This window comes from Chaetodon trifascialis, chromosome 10 (genome assembly GCF_039877785.1).
Source record: "Chaetodon trifascialis isolate fChaTrf1 chromosome 10, fChaTrf1.hap1, whole genome shotgun sequence".
Lineage (NCBI taxonomy): Eukaryota > Metazoa > Chordata > Actinopteri > Chaetodontiformes > Chaetodontidae > Chaetodon > Chaetodon trifascialis.
The window spans coordinates 25,209,065-25,225,559 of NC_092065.1; the positions used below are offsets into that span (position 1 = coordinate 25,209,065).

The 16,495-nt window shown below is 43.4% G+C and overlaps 1 protein-coding gene across 1 annotated transcript; it reads right to left on the minus strand.

Moving 5' to 3' along the window:
- Positions 1-1,440: 1,440 nt before the first annotated feature.
- wfdc1 (WAP four-disulfide core domain 1) lies at positions 1,441-13,872 on the minus strand. The gene is made up of 7 exons (XM_070972596.1): positions 13,602-13,872; positions 5,157-5,352; positions 3,552-3,635; positions 3,049-3,189; positions 2,562-2,612; positions 2,404-2,463; positions 1,441-2,315 (listed from the first exon to the last, which is right to left on the minus strand). The coding sequence occupies exons 1-6, from the start codon at positions 13,692-13,694 to the stop codon at positions 2,405-2,407; spliced, it is 624 nt and encodes a 207-aa protein (XP_070828697.1). The 5' UTR covers positions 13,695-13,872; the 3' UTR covers positions 1,441-2,315; position 2,404.
- Positions 13,873-16,495: the final 2,623 nt, after the last annotated feature.

Sequence of the window (16,495 nt, forward strand, 5' to 3'; positions counted from 1 at the left end):
TTTGTGGCCATAAAGCTGAAGATGAGACGTGGAAGCACTCAGCCAAACACCTGTAATGGATTCAGTGTGAATCTTTCATGAGGGATTTGTCTCTGCATTGTGAAATAAAACTCTGCTTTATCCTACAAAACTCCAAACAGAGCACTGCTATTGACTCAGAGGACACTACTTTCTGACTCTGACACTGGCCAGTTAATTACAACATATAGTCCAAAAACCGCTTTTATTACAAATAAAACTTAAAGCATTCCACCATGATGTCTTTGTCAAAAGCTTGTTCTACTATGTGCTCGACCAAAGTGCATGTCTGATATGTCTGATGCTGGGACGCACATTTTAATACCACAGTGACTGCGTCACGTGTACTGAGGAAATGTAGAAATCACGTGGAATATATGTGACAGCTCGTGGTATGAGGGTGATATGATAAACCGTGCAGTTGCACACAATCAATTAACAATTCATTTAAGAATTTCTTTTTGTAAAGTAAGTCTTACACCACAACTGATTGTATTAAAATGTGTATTATAAGGGCCTCTATCATGGAAGAAGATGTTGACTTTACAGCAACTTTATGTTACAAATACTAATAATAATAATACATTTTATTTATCAAGTGTTTCTCATGCTATCCAACAATGCTTTACACATAGAAAAAAACTACTACTGGACTCATATGATATGTTGTCGGCAGTGAAATAGTTGATGATCAAAGCCTGAGGTCTCAAGGGCTTTTACAAGTGACCACAAACACTGAATTAATCTAATTTTGTTTTCCCTAAATCTACAAAGAGTATTTTACTTGACATGAAGTCTGTGAACATTATCATCGTCATGTTATTCTCTCATCATTTGCGTAACATTGACTTAGTCCTGAATCTTAAGGTGACCTGCAGGCAACAGAGAAACTCAGACAGTTATACAATGTGGTTTATTTAGAATAAACAAGGCAACATTACAGCACCAGTCAGAAAGCAACATTCAGACATCACTTTAGTTCTGCACCAATGGTCCCAGCTTTTGTTTGACACCTTCAGCTTATTATGTGACCAGCTTATTCTTCTGTTATTATAGGCAGCAATGAAACTGAGCACCATTTGAACTGATAACAGAGACACCTTAGGTTGAACAGATGACTGAAGCAAGGTAAGTTTAAGAATAACACAGATTGTCAGGGTTAGGGTTAGGGTTAGGGTTAGGGTCAGGGTTAGGGGTTAGGGGTTAGGGTTAGGGTTCAAATATCTTCTCTGTGCAAAAGCCCTTTTTATTGCCACATCTGTGCTGCACCAGGGGTTGAAAGTGTGAGACTTTAACAGAAACACGGGATTATTTAGCTGTCATGCAGTATTCATGATCATGAAATGAATAGTCACATACTGCACTAGTAGATATTTATAGTTTGAATCCTTTCAGTAGGTTTACTTAAGGTGTTTTTTTAAGTTCTTGAAGGTTTGCTCCTTCAGAGTTGGAACATCTCTTTATCTAAATCTCTCAAATGAACCTCTCCAGGGAACAATTTTATCATATCTTACTTTTGTTTTTCATAGCAGTGAGTCACAGTCAGCATCTGTCAGCTGGAGCTCATCTACAGCTATTGCAAATCCTTTGAAACTGACACAATCCACACGCTCATATGGCATTTATTCTTTCAATTAAAGTTATTAGTTGCGATATTAAAGCACATTTGGATTTGATTTAAAGACACAACCACGACAGCTGGAATTTTTCCTATTTGTCCATAAAACTTTCCACATTTCACTTCAGGAAATTTGAAAACCAACCTCCTGAGAATGAGAGAGACAGAATGAGTAACAGGGCCACATGGTCTTGATTTTCTCTGTGGACCAGCCTTAAGCTTAGGAGAGTGTGTTTGTGTGTGTGTGAGAATGAGTTATAGGAAGGGAGAGAGTTGTGAGGAAAGAAAAAGATGTCATTGGTTCCTTTTGAGACATTTGATAAACAGCTTTGGTGAACACCCTGCTCTCCCCAACTCTGCTTCACCACCAACACCCTCTGCTCCGTCCTCTCACAGACACCAGACAAAGAGACAAAACAAAATGAACAACAACAACAACAACATTAAAAAAAAACTTATTTCTTTGGCTGTGTACTAGAGGCACGCCAGACTTGTCTCCCAAGGGACTTCATGACTGAGGCCGCAAGACGGGGCTTTGCAAAGAGGAGGTAGCAGCTGCAGGTCTGGTAAAAAGGTCAGATCTGATTCTGGTTCGGGTGTGATGAGAGCAGATCGAACAGGACTGAGCTGATGTCTGAGGTTGTGTTATGGTCGTAGCTGAGGCTGAGGTCAGGTTGATCTACAGCAGAAAACATAAGGCTTTGTAAAAAGGGGGATAAAGGTGCAGAGGTTATTGATGTGACGGTCCAAAGTGGCTGAAAACGTACTTCATCCCAGGTGCTTGTGATGATGTTTTTCGTAGCCGACTGCATTGTTAGAGCTGGTACCTGTCAGTGAAAAAGCCATCATGGTGTCAGGTAGACTGGTGCTTTTTCTCACTCAGCAATACTGCAGGTTTTCAAGTTGTCCACATTACCTCACTTACCTAAGTAGTCCTTGTAGTCCTTGAAGTATTTGTGCCTCAAACCACGTCCGTCTGGAAAAAACATGGCCAAAGTGGAAAAACAAAATAAAAAACTGACATATGATTTACATACTGTGGAGTCCTGTTTAAATGGCAATTAAGAGGTAAACAAAGTAAAGGCTTTAAGGCTGATTAAATCATTGGTTTAATATATTTGCCAACAGATTCAGCCACAGATCATAGCTTCTTGGTGGCAGTCTGACTAGTTGCCAGGTCGCTCCAATTTGTATATTATTGATAGATCTGTTTAACAGCATAAACTTGGCACCTGATGGCTTACGATCTGGCACAGCTACTGACAAAGCATCTGGTGCTTCATAGGAGCACAAACCTTGGAGAGAAGTTCCATTTGATCAAACAAACACAGACGATTCATGTTAAAGGGCTGAATTCAAATCCATGTCACAGTCAAATGGCCATTGATTCAGCTATTTTACTCGAGCCATACCAGAGTTGCCACGCTGCTTGATGCACTGTCCCCGGTTAGGGATGCCAGCAGCAGGGTTTCCTGGGTTGATGATATGGCACTCGTAGCCTGTCGGACAGTGAAGAGGCTCGTCTCCATCCTCAGTCGTGCTGCAGGCCTCAGCTAGTGAGCAGAAAACACTCAGTGCATTAGAGGAAATCACATTTGCATTTTATTTGAGTCTACTGAGACTATTTTCAGTGGAGCAACTGATGAATATTCACACACAAAAGTGAGTAGTTCCTGTTTTGATTCTGAAAGGTGGACACCAAAATGTCACCGGTACCGAAATGTGCTGAATGAAACCTCTTCTTCAGTCTCATTGGGCAAAGGGTGAATGATATTTGCATTTAAAGGATTTGTGCAGCCTAGATGCACTATGATCATTTAAGTGTGACAATTTCGGTGAAAGTCATGCAAATCGACCAGCTGGAGTTACAAGTTTTTTCTCTGACCTCAGTGACCGATCAGGTGTGTGTACTCACCCTGCAGAACCTCTTCAGGGCCGTCCAACAGCCAGCCGTTACCCCCCAACCACCGAGGCTTGGGCTGCACCAGCCAGTCCAACACTGTTTAGAACACACACACACACACACACACGCACGCACACACACACGCACACACACACACACACACACACACACACACACACACACACACACACACACACACACACACACACGCACACACATATTAAATTACCCTCAAACCTAAAATGAGTAAAATGAGCTAAAATGACATAAAAACAAATGAAATCTCCAAAGAGTAGGTTGGTTTTTAGGAGCCATTTTTAAGATGAGACAGAGATTGTGGCCCTGATCTCCTCAGAGGGGTCATTCTCAAATCTAGGAGTCCTGACTGCAAAGACTCTGTCACCTTAATGCATCACCTGGACCTTTGAACATCAGACCTGAGGATCTCAGGGACCAGGAGGGGACAGAGGCCAGTAGAAGATCTGTTATATAACTTGAGCTGCGTTCCCATGGAAACCACGCTCATATGGGTCACTTCCACTGTCATGGAAAACGTTTGTCAAGCATGAAGGCTATAGTATACAGTATGTGGCTCTGCTCGTCTCTGCTCTTTCATCGTGTCTTCATCTCAACCGGGTTGGAAAAACAGCAGATGCATCTGGGGGAGGATCGATGACACGGCTCTCAACGGTGAACAAAATGTTTGGCTGGGACTCAATTGAAGTAGCAAATTAAGAAGAGGCCTGAGAAGTTCCAGGTGAACTAGTAGTTTTGATGGAGGTACGTGAATTATTAAAATGATTCAACATCTCATTTGCAGAAAGAGGAGTGCAGGGAATCAGTGGGGATGATGAGCATTGCATTTAGTTGCAGAGGATGAGTTAAAATTCCAGATCTAGTTGGGGGATGGGCTACAGGTAACACAAAGCAACAGCATGCTGAACATAAGAAACTGGTGGTCAGAGATGTAGGCATCATACATTTGACCTTAGGATCCTCTAAACCATGGAATAAGACTAGGTCAAGACTCTCGACAGAGTGAAGGACAGCAATTCAGCAAATGCACTGATGAAGTGGGAGCATGTCTAGATCGTACATGTGTTATCGGGAACAGATGCAGCCATTTTCCTTTAATCAGGAAAGAAAGGGCTTGAATGTACTTAACAGGATGAGATCAATGCTGGAGCATTTGTAGTTTTCTTTGAAGAAAAGGGCAAGCCCACCACCCCTTCCTGTTAGTCTGGGCTGCTTTACAAACCAATAACCAGGTGTGCAGGCTTTGAACACGATTATTTGGTGTCAGTCGAGATTCTGTGATCATGAATCATTTGAATGAATGATATTGCTTGATAAAAATAGACTTGTTTAGCAATTTCATGGGCAAAATTGAAAGAGGAAGGTAAGGAATTGTGATCAAGTTGGATATAATAAGAAAATTAGGAAATTACTGCACAATGGTTCGTCTCCAACCACAACTGTTTGTTATCTTATTCACTTTTGAAGTATCTGCTGTTAAGAGGGGGGTTGCAGTGGATAGTCAGCATGGCCAGGTATTGTTTACAAGCATGCTGCTCTGAGGACACCATCTGTAACCATCTGTCTGCTGGCTCTGCTGACCTGGAGGCGGCTGGACTGACTCCAAGCAGGCGTAGATGCAGCCGTTGTAGCAGCAGCGTTTGTGGCGCTCACACTCCGAGTCTGAGCGGCAGCCTGGCACCTCACAGGCTCTTTCTGGCAACATCTGGGGTGGCGGTGGACACCGGTCATTCTTCTGGTGCTGTGTGGACTGGGGGTGGTTTGGGTACTCATAGTCCTGAGAGACAGAAAATGAGACAAATGTCCGATAATTTAATGAGAATATAGATGTGATTTGCCTACGTGAGGATTTTGTCCATACTCTGATTCTAAATAATATCAGCAGAGGCTCTGGGTCTATCAAAAGCTGCTACAGGCTCCAGCCATAGTGAATAGGATCATCCTAAATAGGTAGAAAATGGATAAACAGCAGGGGAAGGAGCTGTAAACACTCAGTGGATGATTATGCAATAAGACTGGGCCAAGAAGAGGCCACACATGGCTTTGTGCAAACACCACAGAGACAGTCAGGGGTTGAATTTCATCGCACAGCGTCTTTCCTCAGCCGTGAGATTCCTCAGTTCATGCTCCGCACCATAGATAATTTTTTTGTTCTGTTTTGCATGTGGCATAAAGAGACTACATCTTGCATTTTATTGTACAGCCCTGTGTTGTAGAATGGCAAATTAATCTTGAACCTTGAACTTGTGCCTCAGTTGCACTTTTGGAATTACTGCAAGCACAGAACTTATCTAATCACTACAGTAAATAAAAATAGACAACAAATAGTAGAAATAATAATGAAAACAAATTTCACTGTGCATGTTTCTGTAGATTGTGCCTCAGTGCAAAGTAATGCCTATTTTTAATTTAAGTTCAAACCATAGATTCAACACAACACAAAACAAACAAGCAAACAAAATCGTTTGCCTCAGGCAGATCAGAGTTCACCAACACAGGTCATTTTGGGAAGCAATAAAAATGTGAATGTTTGGTTAAACTGAACGATTCTTGTCATTTTGGTTCGAACTGATAAAAAGCCTCTTTTCAACTCTGCATGCTTACAGAATTGCACGTAGATTGCACTTTTTAACCAACAGAGGGCAGCAGTGGACATGAGTGATCCCTTGTGGGCACAGCGGAGTAACAGCAAAGGCACTGAGAGTTTGGCTTTGGTATGCATGCCTGCCTGCTAACGTCTTGATCTGGATTGGGAAGATGATTCAATGTGTGAACAAACACTTCCCTGGTCAGCCTGAGAGGGAGAAAGTAGACCACAAGACCCTGAGCCGAGCAAAGACACACTTCATACGCTCTGACAGCTTCGCCAGCATGAAGTGTAGGCGTAGGTGCACATATGCATGAGTGCACACAGCAATGCGCGCACTTTTCTGCTTTTGCCAAGAAGATATGCTCTTGCATGATTCGCAGAGGCTAACATAATAGAATCTGTAACACAGCCATGGTCTGGCGTTTTTATAGGTTTTACCACGCGGCCCATCTGATTTGGACACGTCCTGGACAGAATGTGCGGGCTTACACTCTGTCATGCTGCTGGTATCAGTTATCATGGAGGGTGTCGTCGTGCCAGCAGTCATTCATAGGAAATATTACAGCAAAATCCCAAGAAGCAAAACACATGAACTCTCATTTTCTCATAAATCGCGTGTGTTTTTGTGTAACGAGCTAAAGTGTGATTGAGTTACACAAATAACAAAGAGCGGTACCATGCTGTTAGCTGGCTGGTCCAGCACGGCTTTTACAGCAACCGCTGCAGAACATAACAAGGAACAATGTAAGGATAAAAGGCCATTGTTGCGGTGTTATGTGGTTAACGTGAACTCCTTGAGTCTCTATCACACACAGGAAGTTAGGCAGCTGGTTCAGGTATGCCTCGAAATTCATCCCTCACCATTGTCTTCTCCCACCAGTGATGGATAATGACAGAGAGAGAGCGAGAGAGATAGATGGGTGTTTCTTCGACACTAGATTAGCCATTAGATAATCAGCTTGTGGGTTGCATGTGCTCATTAAACCTGTGCTGTTTATTTGGCAGGCTTATTGAATGTTCTTACAAACCAACCAGAAAAATGAAAGCAGATGTGCGGCTCTGTATCGCTAACACTGTACGTGTGTTCACTCTAAACACACATGGACTTGCTCTGATGTGCTGCAGGACCAGTGGATGGATGGCTCTTTAGGGGTGGAAGGGGGCTGAATTCACACCATGGAGGGTTTGTGGGAGCAATGTGTGACTCTGACAGAGCTTCTCAGTTATAACTAACCGGTGAACATAGAGGAGTTGGTGGAGAGAAAACAATAAGGCCATTTTAAGGGTACTTTACGATGACGCGTCCGTACTTTGTTTGCAGAGTGGAACAAACATGCCTGCGGCTTCATATACGCAGACTGGATTTGATATGAATTTCCTCTCTATTGTTGGACATGATATAACACGTAAAATCTCCCAGCTGCCAAATGAAAAGAATGTCGAGCAGCAGTTGTTGCGGAAATAACATGAAAATGAATATTTGGCTAGTGTGTGTGCGCAGCATCTATGATACTGAGTTGTGATCTGCTCCAGTGTACATTCATTAATAAGCCACATTTTGCTCATACCTTTGTTAAAGCCACTTTAAAAGAAGAGAATATGTTAGTGTTGTGCTTATAGCTTTTTGCACTGCCCACAAACAGTCACAATAATCAAGTTGTTGTGAGGTTGAGAGCACTAAACCAATTTTGCATTACACGCTTAACACACTGTCAGACTCATGATGGACAGTTAGCCTCAAATAGAGATGAGGAGTGGGCTGCAGAGGTCTGGAAAGCTAACTTATTTTGTAACTCCACTCCTCCAAAGTTTTTTTTTTTATTGTTTTCTACAACTTTTTTCCCATGTGCAGTAATCGCTTAACTTTTAGGGCTACATGCTTCCACACACTGTCGACTGCTTCTTTCATACTCCTCAGTCGTGGCTCTCAAGAGGTAGTGGAACCACAGTGTTTCACAACATCTCCTGGTACAATTAGCTCTATGAATGAGGACTACAAAGTCTGCTGTGACTGGATAATGACATAATGACTACTGCCGTCTCCCCTTGTCTCATATCCGATCAGCTCCTAAAGCCCCCTGTAAACGCCCCCTACAAAAGGGCAAGTATACCCTGCCTGGTTATGTGACAGTGTGTGTTTGTTTTTACACATGAATATTGTACACTGCAACAGCTGTTCATTCTTTAATATGTGTTTACTGTACTGATCCTTGAGCCTTAGACTTGCCAGCATTCAATACAGTAATTCTATCATACATCTTTTTTGCTGTAGTTTTGCCTCCTTGTCTGTCACTCAGCTCTTACTGTAACTGCTTCTCTCAGGGCTCCAGGGTGTCTTCTCTGCTGCCTTCATGTCTTTGTGTGCCTGAAGGGCCGCCATGCTCCACATCCTGAGCTCTATCATTCAATCCTGCGCACATCTCTCTGATGTTCCTGGTTGTATATTTACTCTCCTGTCTGCCGTGCTGCTCTCCTGTAGATGCTGCCAGTGGGCCCGTGTGTGATGTTCATGCTTATCTGTGAGGCATAATTTCTCCCTCTCAGTCTGAGACGCTCACTATCTCTCTTCCTCTCCTTGATTTTTTTCCTCCCCTTTTCTTCCTCTCTCTTTGGTCTTTAAAAGCAGTGGCCTGATGGTGTCTGTGACGGCTGATCTTAGACTGCTCTTTTTCTCCTCCAGTCTGCCTTTCGCTGTCTCTCTATTTGGTGCTCTTGCTCTGTGGTTTATAAGGAGGAGAAGCCGCTGGAGACCTTGTCTGGCTGTTCATGGTCCCATGTAGAGATCCCAGACAGATACTGAGATTTTCTGCTTCCTTTGTGCATGTACACACACACATACCCTGAAACACACCCAGTGTCAGACATGCACATACAGCAGGGTCAAAAGTGTGCACACATATGCATAAACAAGGAAAAGCTGTGTTCTTTCATATAAGCGTCAACTCAAATTCGCCAGAATAAGCAGCCCACAGCAGACATCTGGTTAGCTTTTGGGTTGTCAGGACTCATTTCCTGATACGAGCTATCAGTGTGACAAAAAGATGGACAGACATGCAGATGGATGGAGACACGGCAGGCAAAACTGAGACAAAGACAGCAAACATCCTGTAAATCAGTCAGAGATGAGAGTTTCAGTGAGTGATGGGAAGACATGCTGACAGACAAACAGGGAGAGGCACAGCTGGGAAAAGCAGTTTTTAACCTGTGAACATATTACTGACAGAGCTGATGTCTGACCTTGACGCGCAGACAAAGACCGAGTGCCTGTACGGTGCAGTTTACACAACAGGGCAGAAGTAAAGCTACTGGGAATGCAGCTCGTTAGTGCTGGGGAACAGCTTGAAATATCGTCTGTGTCTGGTATAGGTTCTAGTGATGTATGTCACTTGTCAGTCTGAGGTAGCAGGACAGCCAAGAGGTCCCCTTATGCTCATCTACTGTGTTACTCCTTGATTCGCCATTTGTTTGCGAAGCAGCCACGACAACCAATTTTTTGGTTGTACATTAAAAATGAAAACAGCAGAACAATATTTTAACGTATGAGAACAGCTGTGTCTTATGCAGAGTCATGGATACAGACATGTCTGCGGTCTCACATACTCAGACTCATATTTGCATTTTCTCTGGTGATGATATAACATGGAAAATCTCCCTGCTGCCAAATAAAAGGAATGTCTGGGGCATCAGAGGCTACTGAGGCAGCAGCAGATGCAGATATAAGTTTGTCTGTTAGGTTTGTGCATCTATACTATGCACGGCATAGCGTAATCCGCTGCAGTGTAAGTCCAGTAATGTGCTTCTGACCAGCAGGCTCACATCATCTGACTGGGATTAGTCCTGCTCAGAGCCGCACAGACCAGCTCATGAAACCAGTGGTAAATTGTTGGCTCTCTGTAGATAAAAGAGCTCTGTACCAGCTCTGTATGGAAAGCGTCCTGAGACAACTTTTGTTGTGATTTGGCGCTATACAAATAAAATTGAATTGAATTAAATCAGATGACTGACCACAATAACTCCCATCTTGCACAATTTCATATACCCAAAGTTCATACATTAAAATATTCAAAGGCTACAAAAACTCCCAAAATGTAGATGGCTTCCCCCTGCATCAAGCCACTAACTTACTAGCCGAGCTATTTTCTCCCTGCTGCTTCACTCCTTGCATTTTCTTGTACAGCATTTTGTTTTGAAGAACTGAAGAGGGAAAGGGTGCCCAGCTAACAAGCTTGGTAGCTCAGCTTGGTTATTAATGATATAATAAGTTCACAAGTATTTGTACCAGCAACTCCCGTTTCATAAATGTCTACAAATCTGCTTTGTGGAGCAGTTTAATCGACCAAGAAAGGTTAAATAAAAGGGAATTGTGCAACAGCTACAAAGCTGCCTCTACTTTGGACTCACAAAGTAACACTTTCACGATGGCTTGCTGTTGGTCAATGGAGCGAAAGTTGGTGAAAATTCACCAAAGTTGAACTCGATGTGAAAAATTTAGGTAGATTTACTTCACCCCCATGAATGAATCCATTAACCACACTGATTCTGTTGGGATTAACTGAAATTACTTGCACAATTTTGCTGTTTTAAATGCTGGAGTGCACAGGCGTTTATTCGACCAATGCTGGCTGTGGCTGTACTTCATTTGTCACGCATTCCAAGGATTTGTCAGCACTCCCGAACCACAAACTATTTGCTGATGGTTGCATTCAGCAGTGAAATGAAAATGACACATTCCAGTTCTGTTGACAAGACAAATCACCACAAATAAACTTTAACACTGAAAAGAGCAAACGTGACCACGGATTTGCTTGGTAGTCATAAAGCGGCACGGTCAGACAGTGTTGCGTCAGTGAGTAGTTGTGTCATTCAGTTACATTTAATTCAAAGCCTCTCAACCACTGCAATCAGAATGTCACTTTTAATCCCCTTCAGTTAAATTCATGACAGGAGCCTCTTGTTTTCCTGTTATTCAACAGTAGCAGGGGTCATTAGTGTAAACTCGTCGTATCCATACAAAGTATCACTTCCTTTAAGCTACAAATTTCTGTCAGTGAACAAGCAGTGTGATCGAGATCTGTTTTGTTTTACGCAGCAGCTCCAGGCTGAGTCTAAGAACAGGAAGTGCAACATGTTTCTGAATACGTGCAGAGCCTCCGTGTTAATACCAGGTGCTGTCTGAGTGATCCACATCACATCAAATAAAGGAAACTGTAAAGATTTATGACAGCCCCTGCTCCTGCTCACTGACATGCCCAGGCAGGTGAGCCAGACTGTGTTATGGTTGTATGAGGCTAAATTATCTGGTCTGTGTGTGTGTGTGTGTGTGTGTGTGTGTGTGTGTGTGTGTGTGTGTGTGAATCCGGAGTTAGAAATTTATAGTTTCAGACAGAGGTGCTCGAGGCGTTCGTCTTAGACTCATGTATTTCTAATGTTGGGTGAAAGATTTGTACTTTTCACTTTCAGTCGCAGACTTAGGCTTATGAAACCTTTTCATGACTCACACGATAATGTCAAAAATATATTATCATCCACACAAGTCCTGAAAATTGCAATTACTGTTTTGGAGATGCAAGGTTTTCACCTGATAGTGGCTTCGCCCTGCTGTTCCTGAACGTCGCTGAATGAAATGGTCTCTTATCGTTTGTAGCTGCCAAATAAACTCTGTTATTAGCATTTTTGTCATGCCCCTTCACTCTTTTCGCTCTTTGACCTGCGCCCATGTTCTCTCATCTGCCCGTCAAACATGTGCCTCTTGATTATAAGTTTGCCTCTCATGCCTATTTCTTAGCTCTGCACCCTTTTTTATCTGCTGCCGTTTCCTTGTCAAACACAATGAGGAAATTAGGAAAGCGCTCCTGGTGTCCTTTGACCCTTGTGGCAGGGAAAGGTCTAGATAAGAGTGGATGGACATGACTCTGATCCCAGGGACCATTTGACCCAGAGCTCAAATTCACACTTTTCTGGTAAGAGTTTTAAATACAAGTCAGATAAAGGAAGTAGCAAGCCTGCAAGCACAGAAAACATTTTAATTTCAATTGTAAATTGTCAATTTCATAATGCAGGTAAAAACTGACTGCTTACATTTCAAATCTACACAGTGAAGGAAAATTGCATGGAAACAGTCCCTGACCCCTTTCATATACTCTAAATTGTACTGTAATTAAACTTTTTTTTTTCTTTTTTGAAAACTCAAAAAATACTTTCTGTGCTTTTAACAACTTGTTGGTTTCGTCTAGAAGTTAGAGGTAGGGTTAATTTGAATTCATTGTGTATTTAGATAAATACATCTGGAGAAATCTAATGTGTGCAGACAATGAGAGGGAACATGAATAAAAAGCCAGGTCCTGAGCGTGCTGGTGGCCTTGGGTTTGTTTTAAATGTTTACCAATTTTCCTTTCAAGACGTGAAACACTCAGTGACTATAATTTGTCTTTCTGCACAGCCCCAGTGTTATGAGTGAGACTGAGGGTGTGTGTATGTGTGTGTGGGGGAGGTGGTTAAAAAATGAAAGATTGAAAGATGCAGAGATGAAAAGGTTTAGAGGGAAAGAGACAAACTCCATCTGCACCGTTGTCTCAGCATGTTCCAATTACAGCAGCTTTGAAGCAGAGTCCAGCAAGACGGTGCTTTTGGCCCATCCTGAGAGCAGGAGGAGACGAGAGAAAGGAGTTTAAAAGAGGGACAACGAGGAGTGGTATGCTGCGAGAGGCACATGGACGAGGGGAAAGAGAGCCAGGCAGAGAGAGGGTGAAAGGGTAACTGGTTCATACGAGAGAGGGGAAGATAGATAAAAGCAGACGACGAGAGAGATAAAAGGGCCAATGAGGGCAGAAACCACTTAGAAAGTGAGAACATTGAAGCACGAGAGGTTGCAGAGAGGGAAAAAGAAAGAGAAGGCAGCACGCTACAGTGAGCCCTTGTTAGAGATGATCAATCAGCTACACTGAGCTGAGTTAACAAGCTGGGGCCCGGTCTGCAAGTTCAGTTCCTGCCCTAATAATCCAGTAGGCACACACACACACGCACACACACACACACACACACACACACACACACACACACACACCCAGGGACAAAAGTTGTACATCCAGTGTGCCCTTCAATTACTCATATGGAAAGTTGAAAAACAGCGACTTATTCCAACCTGTTGCACACTCCACTTTCTGCTCCTCGTCCAAACTGAAAAACTCTCCTGTCAATGTCGATCTTTCATGCTTCAAAATCAAAGCACGTCCGCTCATAAACTGTTTCCCACCTCAACCGCAAAACTGCTCTCACTGTGTGAAACCGTCCCTTACTGTACTGTGATACTGTGAGCTTTCATCCGCTTCCACTGTGGAGGATATTCGGAAAACAGCAATAAAATAGAGCTGGAGAAGAAAGCCACACACTCACACGTGCACATATACAAAAGTCAAAGGTGAGGTTAGCGGTCCCACCTTATGGTTGAGTCCTCTTTTCCTGATTCTTCTGGCATCACTTCCTGTGGACAGGACCAACAGGGACAGCAGAAGCACCACAGAGCCCGGCATGGTCTGTGTCCTGCACCCTAACTCCAAACTCTCTCTGGATCTCCCTCCTTCTCCTCCCTTCCTGTCTCAGAAGTATTCCTCCTTCCTCTCCTTATTCCAAAGTTTGTCCTCTGCGCGTTTGCGGCTCCTCTGTTAGGTTGCCTCTCCAGCTGAAGCAATAACTCCAGTGCTCATGTGCAAATTACACAAGCCCTCTCCCTCTAACAGGACCTGCCTTTATATCTGCCTGAAGAAAAAGTGCAGGGCAGAATGACAGAGTAGAGGCAAAGAAGGGGAAAGTACAGAGGGGGGATGAATGGAGGCAGTGTAGGGAAGAAATGAAAGAATAGTTAGGGGTGCAAAAGGAGGGGAAGGGAGAAACAGCAGCTGACTGTGCATCAGTTCCTGAGAGCTGAAACTGTCTGCTGGCACAGCGTGTGCACATGTCTCTGGGAGAGAGGAGGGGAGGGGAGGGGAGAGGGGTGAAAGGAGGGAGGGGAGAGCATTGGAGAGGGCAGTGTGTGTGAGACCTCCCCCTTGCCCCCTTGTTGCATCTTGCAGCACATCTGGTGATCTTTATGTGAATTTGACAGAGTTGTGTCAATGCGCGGTCGGGACATATTTTATATTCTGTGGCTTTGCTTGGTGTTTTGCTTGCGTGCGGCATTGTGGGATGGAGCATGACTGGCTTCGCTAAGCGTGGGTTTGAAAAGACTTGTTGACTGCTTGCCTGGAGGTCAAGTATGCATTTTAACTATTAACCGACCAGCGCACTGTATATGTTTACATTCCTGATTTCTGTCAGGGACCGGATGTGCATGATCTACACTGGAAACACACCTGACTGTGTGTGAATGTGTGTGTGTCCGTGTGTGTACGCTCATGTGTCTGTATACTGTGTTTGGAGAGGATGCAGTGGGATTTCTGTGGCTTTGACCCATGAAGAATGAATGTGGTGTGTTCCATGGGAAGGGGCCTCTCCGTCTCTTTCTCCATCTTGCACTTTCTTATTCACATCTTTACATCTCCCAAGTTGTACACCCTCTCAAACTAGGACACCCCCCCCCCCCCCCACCTTACCACTAGACCTCTCCCCCCTTTCTGTCCCCTCCCCTCCCTCCATTCTCAGTGTCTTGCAGTGAAAGGGAGAAAGAATGCTAAGCCTGCACAAATCTCAGTCATTATTAGTTTTACAGGAGCAGGGCTCATGTCACTGGGAGGCCCTGGCTTCACTTACACAAAAGACAGAGTAAAGAGTTAGAGTGAGAGAAAACGAGAGAATAGAAAGAGGGGGGTGGGTCAGGGGGAGGATATAGAGATAGTAGAAAAAGGCAGTGGAAGAGTGAATGAATATGTGTGAAATTATTACGGTGCGGAGGTGCATGTCATCTGTTTTGAAACAACCATTTGCTAAAGCCTGCCCTCCTTAGTTGCTGCTGCTATATCTGTCAAGCTGCTGTTCTTCTATGGTGCATAATTCAATTTACAATAATAACACTGGCAGATTACCATCTATGTAGTAATCTGAAGGAGTTAGCCGGACATGCTAAGCTCTGTTCTGTGTGCTCCGCTGGTTCTGGGATGGCTAAAAAAGATACCACCCTGTAAATTCTTTACATACTGAGTATCACTCCCTCTGATGGGGCAGTTTGTTCACACACAGTTAAATATTTCATCTACTGTAGAAAGCTTGTGAAAGTGTACAAAAACTGGTAATACACATGGCTGGAACAAGTTTATCATTTGTTGAGCTTCTGTGTTATCAGGACATCAAACAGAGTTTGATAGTGGAACAGTTTGCTGCTGACATCTAATTTTTTTAAAAGACTAAATAGCCCTTTATTTGGCATTTCAATGTGCCATAAGGAACATACTTTTGAATAAGGTGACTTGATTTAAAAATGGTGCATCACAAGTACATCCCTATTATTTTAAAGCATTTGTTGTGCGATTGATGCAAAAACACGTGCTAGGTATGAGGTGGAGCCGGTATCCTGGAGTGGAATGAAACTGACAAGAACAAAATCAATATTCAACTGTGTGTTGTATAATGTCATACATTTTAAGCGTACCACACCCTGAGCTATCTTCACTTCTTCCACATCAATGGAGAAACCCTGCTGTACAGTTTCCAGTCATAGACAGCGTGTTAATATTCCCAGGCGTGTTCTCACATACATCATCCATGTCTGCCTCCTCTCTCGCTCTGGAATGTAGACATGAATATTAAATAAACTAAACAATCATATTCATGTGCAGGATAAGGGGTGAAACATTCATACATTCCTGCCTATGGGTACTACTTTAAGAGCGTGCACACACGCACATACTGTACTGTAACTCCATACACACAAGAGGAAACAAATGATCGCTCCCACAGCTAAATCAGGCATGACTTTCAGTGTGGACCCAGCATCCGTTCACACAGTTTATGAATGAGATCACAGTGTGAATTCTGAGTTGAATTAATTCTCATATAAGACAGGGACAGAGACAGGAATGACCACTTCAGAGATAAAAGCTGCTCACGAACATTCAATCTCTTCGCTCGCCGCTCAAGAGACAGAAATTCCTTTCATCTGAGAGGCGGTCTCTGGAGGCAAAAACACACACTGTATCTGTTTCTGCAGGGCGGACCGTCCGCGACTCTCAGGGGGCTTCGTATCACATTTCTACTCTCTGATGGTCAAGATTAATTCCAGTCTGATTCATGGTGTAATAGTTGGTAGCTGTCCAGGGATGGATCTGGCTGAGTGGTCATGGCAGCTCAGCCACACGTGACCATTATATCAGCTCAGCAAGTATGATTTTATACAAGCCAA